At 38.8% G+C, this 14294-nt stretch overlaps 1 protein-coding gene across 2 annotated transcripts in view; it reads left to right on the top strand.

Annotated features, from left to right (window-relative positions):
- LOC308645836 (putative G-protein coupled receptor 141) overlaps positions 1–12911 on the top strand; it is a gene marked incomplete at its 3' end in the record, with an annotated part of 61387 nt that extends 48476 nt beyond the window's left edge. For both annotated transcript variants that reach the window (XM_081288249.1, XM_081288248.1), the window contains one exon: positions 11980–12911. In XM_081288249.1, the coding sequence (XP_081144375.1) occupies positions 11994–12911 (918 nt within the window). In that variant the 5' untranslated portion in view covers positions 11980–11993. The remainder of the gene's footprint in view (positions 1–11979) is intronic.
- Between the last annotated feature and the right edge of the window lie 1383 nt (positions 12912–14294).

Below are 14294 nucleotides of genomic sequence, written 5' to 3'. Positions count from 1 at the left end.
AAATGCTTTTTCTGCGTCTATCGAGATGATCATATGGTTCTTATCTTTAAGCCTATTGATGTGGTGGATAACATTTATTGATTTCCGTATATTGAACCATCCTTGCATCCCAGGGATGAATCCTACTTGATCATGGTGCACAATTTTTTTGATATGTCTTTGTATCCGATTTGCCAGAATTTTATTGAGGATTTTTGCATCTAGGTTCATTAGAGATATTGGTCTGTAGTTTTCTTTCTTTGAGGTGTCTTTGTCTGGTTTCGGAATCAGGGTGATGTTGGCCTCATAGAATGAATTTGGAAGAGCTCCCTCTTTTTCTATTTCCTGAAATAACTTGAAAAGTATTGGTATTAATTCTTCTTTAAAGGTTTTGTAGAACTCCGCTGTATACCCATCCGGTCCTGGGCTTTTCTTGGTTGGAAGTTTTTTGATTGCTTCTTCTATTTCGTCTATCGATATTGGTCTGTTTAAGTTGTGAGTTTCCTCCTGACTCAGTCTGGGCAAATCATATGACTTAAGGAATTTATCGATGTCTTCACTTTCTTCTATCTTATTGGAATATAGGTTTTCAAAATAATTTCTAATTGTTTTCTGTATTTCTGAAGCGTCTGTTGTAATATTGCCTTTTTCATCCCGTATGTTAGTGATTTGTGTTCTCTCTCTTCTTCTCTTCGTTAGTATGGCTAGGGGTCTGTCGATCTTATTTATTTTTTCAAAGAACCAACTTTTTGTTTTGTTAATTTTTTCAATAGTTTCTTTTGTTTCAATTTCATTGATTTCTGCTCTGATTTTAATTAGTTCTTGCCTTCTGCTACATTTGCTATTGTTTTGCTCTTCCTTTTCTAGGGCTTTGAGATGAAGTGTGAGCTCATTTATTTGTTGGTTTTTCCTCTTTTTGAGAAATGACCTCCAGGCAATGAATTTCCCTCTTAAAACTGCTTTCATTGTGTCCCATAGATTCCGATATGTTGTGTCTGTATTTTCATTTATCTCTAAGAATTTTTTGATTTCCTCCTTTATGTCTTCTGTAACCCATTGATCATTCAATAACATATTGTTCATTGTCCATGTGATGTAGGATTTTTCCTTCCTTCTTTTATCATTGATTTCCAGTTTCATTCCATTATGATCTGATAAAGTGCATGGTATTATCTCCACCCCTTTATATTTACAGAGGGTTGCCCTATGGCATAATATATGATCTATTTTTGAGAAGGTTCCATGTGCTGCTGAGAAAAAAGTATATCCACTTGATGATGGTTGATATATTCTATATATGTCAGTTAAGTCTAGGTTATTGATAGTGATATTGAGGTCAATAGTTTCTTTATTCAACTTTTGTTTGGAGGATCTGTCCAATGGTGAGAGAGGTGTGTTGAAGTCACCCATGATTATTGTGTTGTGGTCTATTTGATTCTTGAACTTGAGGAGAGTTTGTTTTATGAACGTCGCAGCGCCATTATTTGGTGCATAAATATTGATAATTGTTATGTCTTGTTGGTGAATGGTTCCTTTTAACAGTATATAATGTCCTTCCTTATCCCTTTTGATTAGCTTAGTCTTGAAGTCGATTTTATTCGATATGAGAATGGCCACGCCTGCTTGCTTACGAGGACCGTGTGCTTGGTATATTTTTTCCCAACCTTTTACCTTGAGTCTGTGTATGTCTTTTCCAATCAGATGAGTCTCCTGGATGCAACATATTGTTGGATTTGTTTTTTTAATCCATGTTACCAGCCTATGTCGCTTTATTGGAGAGTTTAAGCCATTAACGTTTAGAGTTACTATTGATATATGGTTTGTACTTCCTGCCATGTTTGATTATTTATCTTTTTTTTCCCCCCCTAATTTAGTTTGTTTCTCCATGGTTAGCTTTCCCCCCTTCCTCTGTCTTTACCGAGGCACTTCCCGCTGATGGTTTTGGTTATTGTTTTCCATTTCTTCCTCGTGTAGAGTTTTGCTCAAGACGCTTTGCAATGCTGGTTTTCTGGCTACAAATTCTTTTAGCTTTTGTTTATCATGAAAGATTTTTATTTCGTTGTCGTATCTGAAGCTTAATTTTGCTGGATACAGAATTCTTGGTTGGCATCCATTGTCTTTCAGTGTTTGAAATACGTTGTTCCAGGATCTTCTCGCTTTCAGCGTCTGTGATGAAAAATCCGTTGTCAGCCTTATTGGTTTACCCCTAAATGTAATCTGTCTCTTTTCTCTTGTAGCTTTTAATATTTTCTCCTTGTTCTGTATATTGGATAGCTTCATAACAATGTGTCTTGGCGTTGGTCTACTGTGATTTTGTGTGCTCGGTGTCCTGTATGCATCTACAATTTGTATATCTGTTTCCTTTTTTATTTCTGGAAAGTTTTCTGTAATTATCTCATTCAGCAGGTTATTCATTCCCTTGGCATGAATCTCTGTGCCTTCCTCTATCCCAATGACTCGTAAGTTTGGTTTTTTTAAGTTATCTAAAATCTCTTGGATGTTTTTCTCGTGATTTTTTACCAGCCTATCTGAGTTGGCTAGACTCTTTTCAAGTTGATATATTTTGTCTTCATTATCTGACGTTCTGGCTTCTACTTGCTCCACTCTGTTAGTGATACTCTCGATTGAGTTTTTAATTTGGTTTATCGTTTCCTTCATTTCTAGAATTATTGTTTGATTTTTTTTAATAATCTCTATCTCCTGATAAAGATGCTTAACTTCTTCTTTTATCTGTTTTTGTAATTCCTTTTCAATGTGATCTTTAAGGTTCCTTTCCATATGTCTAAGGTGTTCCTTGAGTTCTTTATATGGCCTTTTTTCTGATGACTCCAGGTCCTCCTGAATATTTAGGCTGTCCTGCATTGTTTGTACTCCTTTTCTTCCTTGCTTTTTTATGCTCATGATACTTCTTATTCTGTTTGACTGCTGAGTTACTGTTTACTCTTATAAATTTATTTGATGCTTGGGAGGAGAGGTATTAGAGGGGAAGGGAAGAAGTCACTAAAGAGAGTGAGTGTAGGCAGGTGGGGTTCAAGAGAGGGGGAATAAGAAAGTTGAAAAGAAATGAATAGACAAAAGAAAAAAGTGAGAAGAAAGAGAGAAAAAACGAAAAAATAAAAATTTAAAACAAACAAAAAAAAATTATAATGGTATTAAAAAATGGAAATTAAAGTTTAAAAAAATAGTAATAATAATAGAATAAAAAGAATTTAAAAAAAAATGAAACCATTGATAAGAAAGTTAAAGAACAACAACAACATCAACTACAAAAAGTGAAAATAAAAAAAAAAAAACTAATAATAATCATTAAAAAAAATAATAATAATAATAAATGCAGTCATAGAGCTCGATTAACTTCTCTTCCAGTAGGTGGAGCTATGCTCACTGGGCCAGGCTTCTCCTCTTGATAGGTGGGAACCAATCACTGTGCCTCAGCTCTTCTTCCCATACTGTGCGAGTCTCCAGTCCTGAGTGCCTAGGTCCTTCTCTTGTGGTTCCTCAATCCAGGCCCCACTCGCCTGTGATGCTTACCACATTACTGGCTACACGCCGGGTCTGCTGCTCCTGGGAGCCCTGTTTTCAAGGATGCCTGGGCACACCCTTTCTGTTTTCCTCCCTCGGACCCTACGTTTGTAGGGCTTGGGGCTGAGGACCCCCAGCGAATTTGTTTGCCCTCAGGTAGCAACTCCCCTGGTAGCTGGTGCAAGGGACCTCTGTTGTCAGCCCTGGTGGGAGCGATAACCGCGCTCTTGGGCGCCACGCTTGTTCACGACCTTAGCTGCGCCGCCGCGGCCTCCGCTGCTCCTCGGCCTGGTGCCTAGCTCCCAGGGCCCAAGCGGCTGCCGCCGCGGCTCTCCAACCCCCTCCTCCAGAGCACGGGTCCCCTCGCAGGGGGATGCCCAACGACCCCAGAGCAGGCTCTGCCCCAAGGTGCAGCAGGGAACAGGCGACCGAGGCGCTTGAGGCCATGGTCCAGCCTTCAGAGGACAGGGCTCGGCACGCAGCCCAGTTCCAGTCTCTAGATGTGGCTGCTGGACAGTGTAGACAGGGCCATCAAGGCAGCATGCCAAAAGCAAATGGCGGCTCCCGCGGAGTGGATTTTCGGCCCGAAACCCCAGCCCAGCCAACAATTTCAGTCCACTAACTCTCCCTGTATAGACAATATTCAAAAAAAAAAAAAAAAAAAAGGGCGGGGTGTACTGAGCTTTCTTTGCCTCAGGTACTTACAATCCACTGCTGATTACCCATTCAGCTTCTCTGCAGGGAGCAAAGTGAAAGAGGAAGCAGATGGGCGCAAAGCGCCCGCGGCTCTGAACAGGAAAGCGTCTGGGAGCCAAGCGTCTCTTTTTCAATCTTTTTGTTTTTTCTGCTGCTTGGCCGGGTGGTCCACTACAGACTAATGGTGAAAGGAGCTCTAACAAGCTGTGCAAAGTCTCTATTAAAGCCGCTACTCTGAGCACCAGTTTCAGCAGTTCAGCAACCCCCGTACGCAGCCCAGTTCGCTATTTCATAAAGGCTTGGTTAGATTCCCTTCACGTGGCCTCCTGAGCTGGGTGGGCGGGGGGGCTGTTTGCCGTGCAGGTGGGGACCCTTATTGCCGCGCTGGCCCGGCCGCCGGGGGCCATTTGCAGAACCAGGCAGGCGGCGCTGGCGGCCGTTTGGCGGCGGCTGGCAGGGAGACTGAACCTCTGCACCGCGTGGCCAAGATTCACTCGTCTGGGACAAACTGTCACCTCTCATAAACTTACTGATTCCCGGCAGGTCTCCTTTCCACGGAATTTTGCTAGAGGTTCCTCCGTAGGTAGATTCTAGGTGTATTAATGGGTCTTTCTGATCGCGTTACTGTGGAGATCCTGAAAATACTGCTTCCTCCCCGGCCGCCATGTTGGGTCCAAGGACAACAGTTTTAATGACAGTTAAAAATATAGGATGGCCAATGAGACCTGAAGGTAGATTAAAACTTACTAGGCCTGCAAACAAACCTTGATTCAAAATCATCTGAGTATATTGGAGAAAAGGGTGATCCTTCCTAGAAGGAAAAAGACATTATTTGGAAACTTTATCTTATTAGAAACAAAATATGCAAAACATAATAGTGAATTACTAGGCATGCCAAAGGTAAGATCAAGAGGGAAAAAAAATAGAAATACATCTACAGATGCTATTAACAAAGCTTTTAAATAAATATGGTTCACAAATTTAAGAAAATAGAGGAAAAGATAAAGAAAATGAAACAGATTATGAGCAAATTCCATAAGCAAAATAAAATTTATAAAAAGTAATAATTACACATTCTAGAACTAAAAATACTTTATATCTTGTATTATGAACCCACAAGTTGGTTTTATAGCAGCTTAGCCACAACCAAAGACAGGATACTGAACAAAAATAATTGAAAATATCCAGTGGAAGCAGGGACGGAAAAATGCATCAGAATTTAGCAAAATGTAGAGGTTACAGAAAGAGTGAAAATCTAATATAAATATAATTGAACTCTGATAGGAGAGAAGAGATTGGGGCAAAACAATATTTGCAAAGATAGTACTAAAAATTTTCCCAAAGTGACCAAAGACATCAACCAATAAATTTAAGAAACCATGAGGACCTCCAAGCAGCATAAACAGAAAAAAACACTACAAGCACAAAACAACATAAAACTATATATATATATATATATATATATATATATATATATATATATATATATATATATAAGCTAAAGTAAAAAAAAAGACAATCATAATAGAAGAAGCAGTAGCAATGTTAATGACTGAAGTCTCAATCATGAAAGCTTGAGGATAATGTAATAACATTTTCAAAGTATTGAAAGAAAGTGAGAACTTAGGTTTTTATGCCTTGCAAATAATCCTAATAATGTATATAAAATGAAAACATTTTCACAAACACACACACAACCTGAAAGAATTAACTTGCATTAGAAGAAATAGTGAATGGAGTTCTTCAAAATTGTCCTGGATGGAAACACAGAAATGCAGGAAGAAATAGAGCAATGAATAAAGACTAAGTGGGAAAAACACATGACTGTGGATTAAACGTCAATATGGGGTTTAAAAGACATGTAGAATTAATATGCATGAAAACCATAAAATGGAGTGGTGGGATAAATGATGTTAAGTGATCTGAATTTGTAGGATTTGAAGGGAAGAGGCATAAGTAATTTTTGTTTACAAATGGCACATTTTAAGTGTAAGAATCATAAATACTGCTATTAGAAGGATGGAAAAATATATAAAGTATGAACATGAAACAAAAAGGGCTCAAGTATGTTAATAAAAGTAGGTCTTAAAGAAGAATCACTATTAGAAATAAAGGTGACATTTTATAATGAATCTGTCACTTTTATTGTGATTCTTACATTGTAAATATCTTTTGTAAACGCCATATAGCTGGATCCTGATTCTTGAATTCAGTCTACAATCTTTGTATTTTATTTGGACTGTTTACTCTATTTACATTTGATATAATGTCTGATTGAAGTTATATTTAATATGTTATTTTAATATTTGAAATCTAGGCTATATACTAATGAGTACAAGAATTATGCCATAGCTGTCCCAGAGTAACCAATTTCACTACTATCTTGCCAAACGATCTAATCTCTCTGCACATTGACATTCTCATTTGGCTGATATCTGCCTCCATGTTTTGCAATCCAACAACAGACCAGTAAATGAAGTCATATGCAACCACTAATACCGAAAAAAAAAAAACTATAACAAAAGCAGGCAAGAAAGAGAATGATTTTGATTGACCTAACCTGTGGGATCTGCTAAAAACCAAGTAAAAGGGGTAGGAGAGTTAGGAATCCAAGAAGCAGAAAGAGCTGCTCTGTTGAGATGTTGGCAGACAGCCATGGAAGCAGAGAAGTTTCTTGATGGCCTTCCCTCCTGCTTATGTTAACATTTAGAAACTTGGAATTGGCATATTCATAATGCTTCTTCATGACATACAATAATGTTTTGGAATGTATGTATCGTGTGTGTGTATGTGTGTGTGTGTGTGTGTGTGCAGAGAGAGAGAGAGAGAGAGAGAGAGAGAGAGAGAGAGAGAAAGAGAGACAGACAGACAGATAGGCTCTGAAAACCTTAGTCAAATGGCATCCTGCCCAGGACTCAGTTTTATCACCTAGATTTCCATATGATAATACACTTCACTACTCACAAGCATATCTGAGGGTTAAATTAAATATGGCAATGTAGTGTAGTCTTAGCACAGAGACAATTATTTAACATGTGTTTCTGATATATATAAGAGAGATATTGCAGCAGTTTACAATAAAGAAAGAGGATCTAAGTGATGTGCTATTGCTTTTACTCCCTTCTTTCAGAAGTCAGTCTGACTAGGCCAATATTAGGAAATGGTGAGCAGAAGTCATGGCGGCACAGCCATTCTGACTCAGAGTTGAATGCAGGGTAATTCCTACTTGATGAACTATTTTTCCACAGAGAAAAATAAGAGGCAAGTAGAGATGACACATCACATAGGTCAAGTCTACCATGAGGCAACCCCTAAGGAAATACCCCGTCATGATTCTTTGAAGTTGTATTCCATGCTTACAAAAATAGAGGTTTCCTGGATTTAGGTTATTATTACTTAAAAAAAATGTATTGAGGTATAAGTATATGCAAACAAATCCCTCAATTTTAAGTGTGTAACTTAACAAATGTTGTCAAGTAACTGTGGTGGTAACCAATAAGACATAAAATATTTCTATAACCTCATAAGCCTCTCCACCTGCTTGGAAGTGGATCTCTTTCCCCATGACCTGGGCCAGGGCCTACATGGATTTGTTTTCTCTCACATTAGTTATGTCTTTTCTAGAAAAAGAAATCAAACAGTATGCACTTTTTGTGGCTGGTATCTTTCATTGAGCACAGTGTTTCTCAACTGATTATAAATTACTGTCCCATTAGACAGCACTTTTAGTTTTTTTTTCCCCTAATTGTCTCTCAACTCCTTCTGAAATTTTAATACCACAGATATACCTATGTGGTTATGTGCCAGGTGTATGTGTGTGTGTGTGTGTGTGTGTGTGTCTGTCTGTCTGTCTGTCTGTCTATACATATATGTACATATATACATTTCCATACTTTATATACATAGAATAATATTTTCTCACACATTGTTTTAGTCAGCTGTTTCATTGCTGTGACCAAAAGATCTGACAAGAACAATGTAGAGGAGGAAAAGTTTACTTAGGGCTCATGGTTTCAGAGGTCTCAGTTCATCAATGGCTGACTCTGTTGCTCTGTGCTGGAGGCAAGGCAGAACATCAAGGCAGAAGGGCATGAGGCAGGAAAGCAGCTCAGGACATGACAATAAGGGAACAGAGAGAGACTAATCTCTGCTCACCAGAAATAATATATATATACCCCAATGGCACAATCCTAGCAACCATCTCCTCTAGCTACAACCTATCTGCCTACAGTTACAACCCAGTTAACCTCTACCAGGGAATCAATGAACTGATTATGTTAAGGCTTTCATAACCAATCATTTTACCTCTGAATGTTCTAGTATTCTCACCTCATGAACTTCTTTGTTTGTTTTGTTTTTGGTACCAGGATTGAACTCAGGGACACTCAACCCCTGAGACACACCCCCAGTCCTTTTGTATTTTTTTTTATTGTTGGTTGTTCAAAACATTACATAGTTCTTGATATATCATATTTCACATTTTGATTCAAGTGGGTTATGAACTCCCATTTTTACCCTGTATACAGATTGCAGAATCACATCAGTTACACTTCCATTGATTTACATATTGCCATACTAGTGTCTGTTGTATTCTGCTGCCTTTCCTATCCTCTACAATCCCCCCTCCCCTCCCCTCCCCTCCCCTCTTCTCTCTCTACCCCCTCTACTGTAATTCATTTCTCCCCTTGTATTATTTTTCCCTTTCCCCTCACTTCCTCTTGTATGTAATTTTGTATAACCATGAGGGTCTCCTTCCATTTCCATGCAATTTCCCTTCCCTCTCGCTTTCCCTCCCACCTCTCATCCCTGTTTAATGTTAATCTTCTTCTCATGCTCTTCGTCCCTACTCTGTTCTTAGTTACTCTCCTTATATCAAAGAAGACATTTGGCATTTGTTTTTTAGGGATTGGCTGGCTTCACTTAGCATAATCTGCTCTAATGCCATCCATTTCCCTCCAAATTCTATGATTTTGTCATTTTTTTAATGCAGAGTAATACTCCATTGTGTATAGATTTTTTTTTTTATCCATTCATCTATTGAAGGGCATCTAGGTTGGTTCCACAGTCTTGCTATTGTGAATTGTGCTGCTATGAACATCGATGTAGCAGTGTCCCTGTAGCATGCTCTTTTTAGATCTTTAGGGAATAGACTGAGAAGGGGAATAGCTGGGTCAAATGGTGGTTCCATTCCCAGCTTTCCAAGAAATCTCCATACTGCTTTCCAAATTGGCTGCACCAATTTGCAGTCCCACCAACAATGAGCAAGTGTACCCTTTTCCCCACATCCTCGCCAGCACTTGTTGTTGTTTGACTTCCTAATGGCTGCAAGGAGCTTGATATCAAATCAGAGACACAGCGTCTGATAGAAGAAAAAGTTGGCTACGATCTACATACTGTGGGGTCGGGCCCCAAATTCCTCAATAGGACACCCATAGCACAAGAGTTAATAACTAGAATCAACAAATGGGACTCACTCAAACTAAAAAGTTTTTTCTCAGCAAAAGAAACAATAAGAGAGGTAAATAGGGAGCCTACGTCCTGGGAACAAATCTTTACTCCTCACACTTCAGATAGAGCCCTAATATCCAGAGTATACAAAGATCTCAAAAAATTAGACAATAAGATAACAAATAACCCAATCAACAAATGGGCCAAGGACCTGAACAGACACTTCTCAGAGGAGGACATACTATCAATCAACAAGCACATGAAAAAAGTCCTTTTGTATTTTACTTAGAGACAGGGTCTCACTGAGTTGCTTAGGGCTTGCTAAGTTGCTAAGGCTGGGTTTGAAACTCCTGATCCTGCTGCCTCAACCTCCTGAGCCACTGGGATTACAGGCTTTCGCCACTGCACCCCACACTCATGGACTTTTGGGGGACACCTCATATCTAAACCATGACATACATCAAGGACAATCTTTTTTTTGCACATTTAGGGCACTGTTACCTTCTTGAGAATATATATATATATATATATATATATATATATATATATATGATTTAATATGTTTTTGTGATTCATCAGTGTTATGTATATCAAAAGTAGGTTTATTTGTATTGCTGGGACATATTCCATTATGTAAATGAAGAAAAATAATTGCAAATATGTTCCAAAGGTCCAGTACTGAGTGAAAAATTCAATTTGAATTTATTTGAGTTTCCCTGGTGTCAAGGCAATTGTTCAAGTCAGAAAGCTGGGCCTGATTAAGGCTCTTCTGTACCACTCACGCCCCCATGTGAATTCCATCAAAGTTTGATTATTTCTTGAATCTGGTCTCAAAGGATCAGACTTTGCCATTGTAACCCAGAACATTCTAGATATGTAAAGATATCGATATTTATCTTAAATGGGAAGCCATTGAAGGCCTTTAAGTAAGAAATGTGATATAACTTGTTAGTGAAATTGAAAGACTTCCAAACCTTTAATACTAACTAAGTTGAAGATGGAGTGTGAGGATTTGAATAATTTGGGGGGAGGATCTTTCAGGAGTCTGGAGGAGGAATGACAATTGCCCTCTTATACGTTTGAATGCAGGGACTAGGAGAATGGGAAGGGCATGCCCATTTTTGATAGGGGCTCTGTTAAATTTAACAGTCAGATCTCCCAGTTACATGAAAATATAAGTACGATGAAAAATTCAGATAAAACTTCCTATTTCTTGTGGCTGCCTTGACTTATCTAAATTTTTCTCAAATAAATCAGTATCATAAATGAATTAAGTGTGAATATTCTCTGGTCATTTAAGAGCAAGTTAGAAGGATTTAGAGAACTAGAATCATGCTCTTAAAATATCTTACATCATTTCATCCATCCATTCACCTTTCAATCCATCTCGATTGTATGAAGAGATATTCAAGGAATGAATAAGAATAATTGCAAATGAATTACAAAGGTCAGGTTCTGAGTGAACAATTCAATTTGAATCTCTTTGACTCTCCCTGGTGGAAGGATTTAGAGAACTAGAATCATGCTTAAAAAATATCTTGTATAAAAATATTTCCTAGTTGTTATTATAGTACTAGTATTTCCCCATGGGCTGTAATTCTCTTAAGATTTATGCAGATTGCCTCATGTGTGTGTGTGTGTGTGTGTGTGTGTGTGTGTGTGTGTGTGTATTTATTATTTATGTGTTTTTCTGGCAGCATCTATCATTAAGATTAGATTTTTATTCCTATTAAAGACTAAGAATCAATGACTGTTATGGTTTAGATATGGTTAGTGCATGTTCTCCAAGGTTTCACGTGTTCAAATTTCATCCCCTTTGTGAGGTATTAAGAAGATGGAAACTTAATCCAATCATGTGGTTCATAGGTGGCATCTTTGGGGGGATTAGAGTTAGATAAATTCTTCAGGGTGGCATCCCTATAAATGAATCCTAGTGGTGCTTTATAAAAGAGGGAGAGAGACCAGGAGAGGCATAGATGTATATGCATGCTCTTTGTCTCCGTGACACCTAGAAAGTCTGCAACAAGAAGGCCATCACTAAGGGTAACACCTTGACCTTGGACTTTCAGAACCATGAGCCAAAATAAACCTAGTTTCTTTATAAAGTCACCTAATGTGTGGTATTGTGTTATTAACAACAGAAATGGACTGAAACAATGACTGCTGTGTTTTAGATTTAAGATACACAAACATGCATATGACCTAATCTTCATTCTTAAGGCACATAAAGTTTACATCATGTAAATAGATAAATTGCAAGCCATGTTGTCGTCAGTGCCTTAAAGGTACTCTGAAAGAAACTCTGGAAGTTTATCAGTGCTTTTTCTCTTCCAGGCGATGTCTGAAGAATGGCTGGTTACAATATCTCCAGGAATTCCTCTTGTGATCCTATACTGACTCCTCATTTAACCTGGCTTTACTTTGTAGTACTCATTGGCGGACTGACAGGGGTCATCTCCATTTTGTTCCTGCTGGTGAAAATGAATACCCGGTCCGTGACTACCACAGCAGTCGTTAACCTGGTGGTGGTCCACAGTGTTTTTCTGCTGACAGTACCTTTCCGCTTGTCCTACCTCATCAAGGAGACCTGGACATTTGGATTGCCCTTCTGCAAATTTGTGAGTGCCATGCTGCACATCCACATGTACCTCACCTTCCTCTTCTACCTGGTGATCCTGGTTATCAGGTACCTCATCTTCTTCAAGCGCCAGGACAAAGTGGAATTCTACAGAAAACTACATGCGGTTGCTGCCAGTTCAGGCATGTGGCTTTTGGTGATTGTCATTGTGGTACCCCTGGTCATTTCTCAGTATGGAAATAATGAGGAGTACAATGAAAACCACTGTTTTAATTTCCATAAGGAACTTGGTCGTGAGTATGTGCAAGTCATCAATTACATAATAGTCATTATTGTCATAACCACTGCAGTGATTCTCTTGGTCTTCCAGATCTTCATCACTATATCCATGGTGCGGAAGCTAAGCCACTCCTTACTGTCCCACCAGGAGTTCTGGGCTCAGCTGAAGAATCTATTCTTCATAGGCATCATCCTTATTTGTTTTCTTCCCTACCAGTTCTTCAGGATCTATTACTTGCATGTTGTGGCACAAACCAAGGGCTGCAATAACAATGTTGCATTTTACAACGAAATCTTCCTGAGCGTCACAGCCATTAGCTGCTGTGATTTACTGCTCTTTGTTCTAGGGGGAAGCCATTGGTTTAAGCAAAAGATAATTGACCTATGGAATTGCCTTTTGTGCCGTTAGCCATGAACCACCATAGTCATTTCTTTGTATTGGGAGTGGAAATAGTCCAGGGAGGTAAGCGGAGGGCTATGGAAAATAATATTCCAACCAGATAGCCCCAGAAGAAAAGCGGAGAGATGGTGCAGCTCCAGAGGAGGGAGAGAAAACTAGCCAAGCATTAACCTGTCGGTAAGTCCTTTCCCAATAACAATGGGCCCTGAAGGAAGGGAGTGGCTTCTGAATGCTGGGCAATGGACTTGGACCTTCCCCCATAGCAAATTAGTCTAAATGGAGACTCAGTAAATATGGAAACTCTGGGAAACAGTGAATCCCAGAGAAAGAAAAGCAATGGGTGAGATTTGAGGATACATCTCTCAGGATCTGGACTCCCATCTCTCCAGGTAACAATGAGTTTCAACCTTTTTTTTTTTTTTTTTTTGCAATTTTTTTTCTTTTTTTTTTTTTTTCTTTTTCAATTTTTTTTTTATTGGATGTTCACAACTTTACAAAGCTCATGACAAATCATATTTCATAAATTAGAATCAATTGGGTTATGAACTCCCATTTTTTCCCAAATACAGATTGCAGAATCACATCGGTTACACATCACATTTTTACATACTGCCATATTAGTGACTGTTGTATTCTGCTACTTTTCCTATTCTCTACTATCCCCCCTCCCCTCCCCTCCCATCTTCTCTCTCTACCCCATCTACTGTAATTCATTTCCCTCCATGTTTGTTATCCCATTCCCCTCGTAAACTCTTAAATGTAATTTTGTATAACAATGAGGGTCTCCCTCCATTTCCATGTGATTTCCCTTTTTTTTCTCCCTTTCCCTCCCGCCTCATGTCTCTGTTTAATGCTAATCTTTAACCACTGTTCTCCTGAGTTAAAGTTTTAACCTGCACCACTAGCCCCTGACTGTCCAAAGGGCACATCCACAGTTTCCAATGATTAAACCACCCTCACTGTATCCTCTGTAACTGAAGGCCACTTTCTCATCCAGAAAATGAACCCCTATGGTGCCTGAGTCTGTGAATGAATAAACGGCATCTCTGAATCTTTTGAGGTCTGCATCCATCATTTTGTGCTTACAGTAAGAATACCATTCATTATTTGCTCCAGCCAAACAAAAGTAGTATAAAATTACAGAGCACTCATCTCAATCTTTGCTTGATCCCTGTGGTCTCCAAAAGATGCCCATACAAAGACCACTGATGATGACTCCACATGGAGTTGCAATTATGCTTTTCTCTCTATGGGACTGTGTTATAATAAAAGGCTGACTAATGTGGGCCTACAGAAGAAATGTTACCCAAATATGAGATTGCATTATTTTCTAGTGTGAAATGTTTGCTTGGCCCATCCAGGCAACATAGGTCTAACGGGTACTAGTTTCAT

This window comes from Spermophilus citellus (genome assembly GCF_964194105.1).
Source record: "Spermophilus citellus genome assembly, chromosome: 3".
NCBI classification, from domain to species: Eukaryota; Metazoa; Chordata; class Mammalia; order Rodentia; family Sciuridae; genus Spermophilus; species Spermophilus citellus.
Note: the sequence above shows the minus strand (reverse complement) of the source record. Positions and strands in the feature narration are given on the sequence as shown.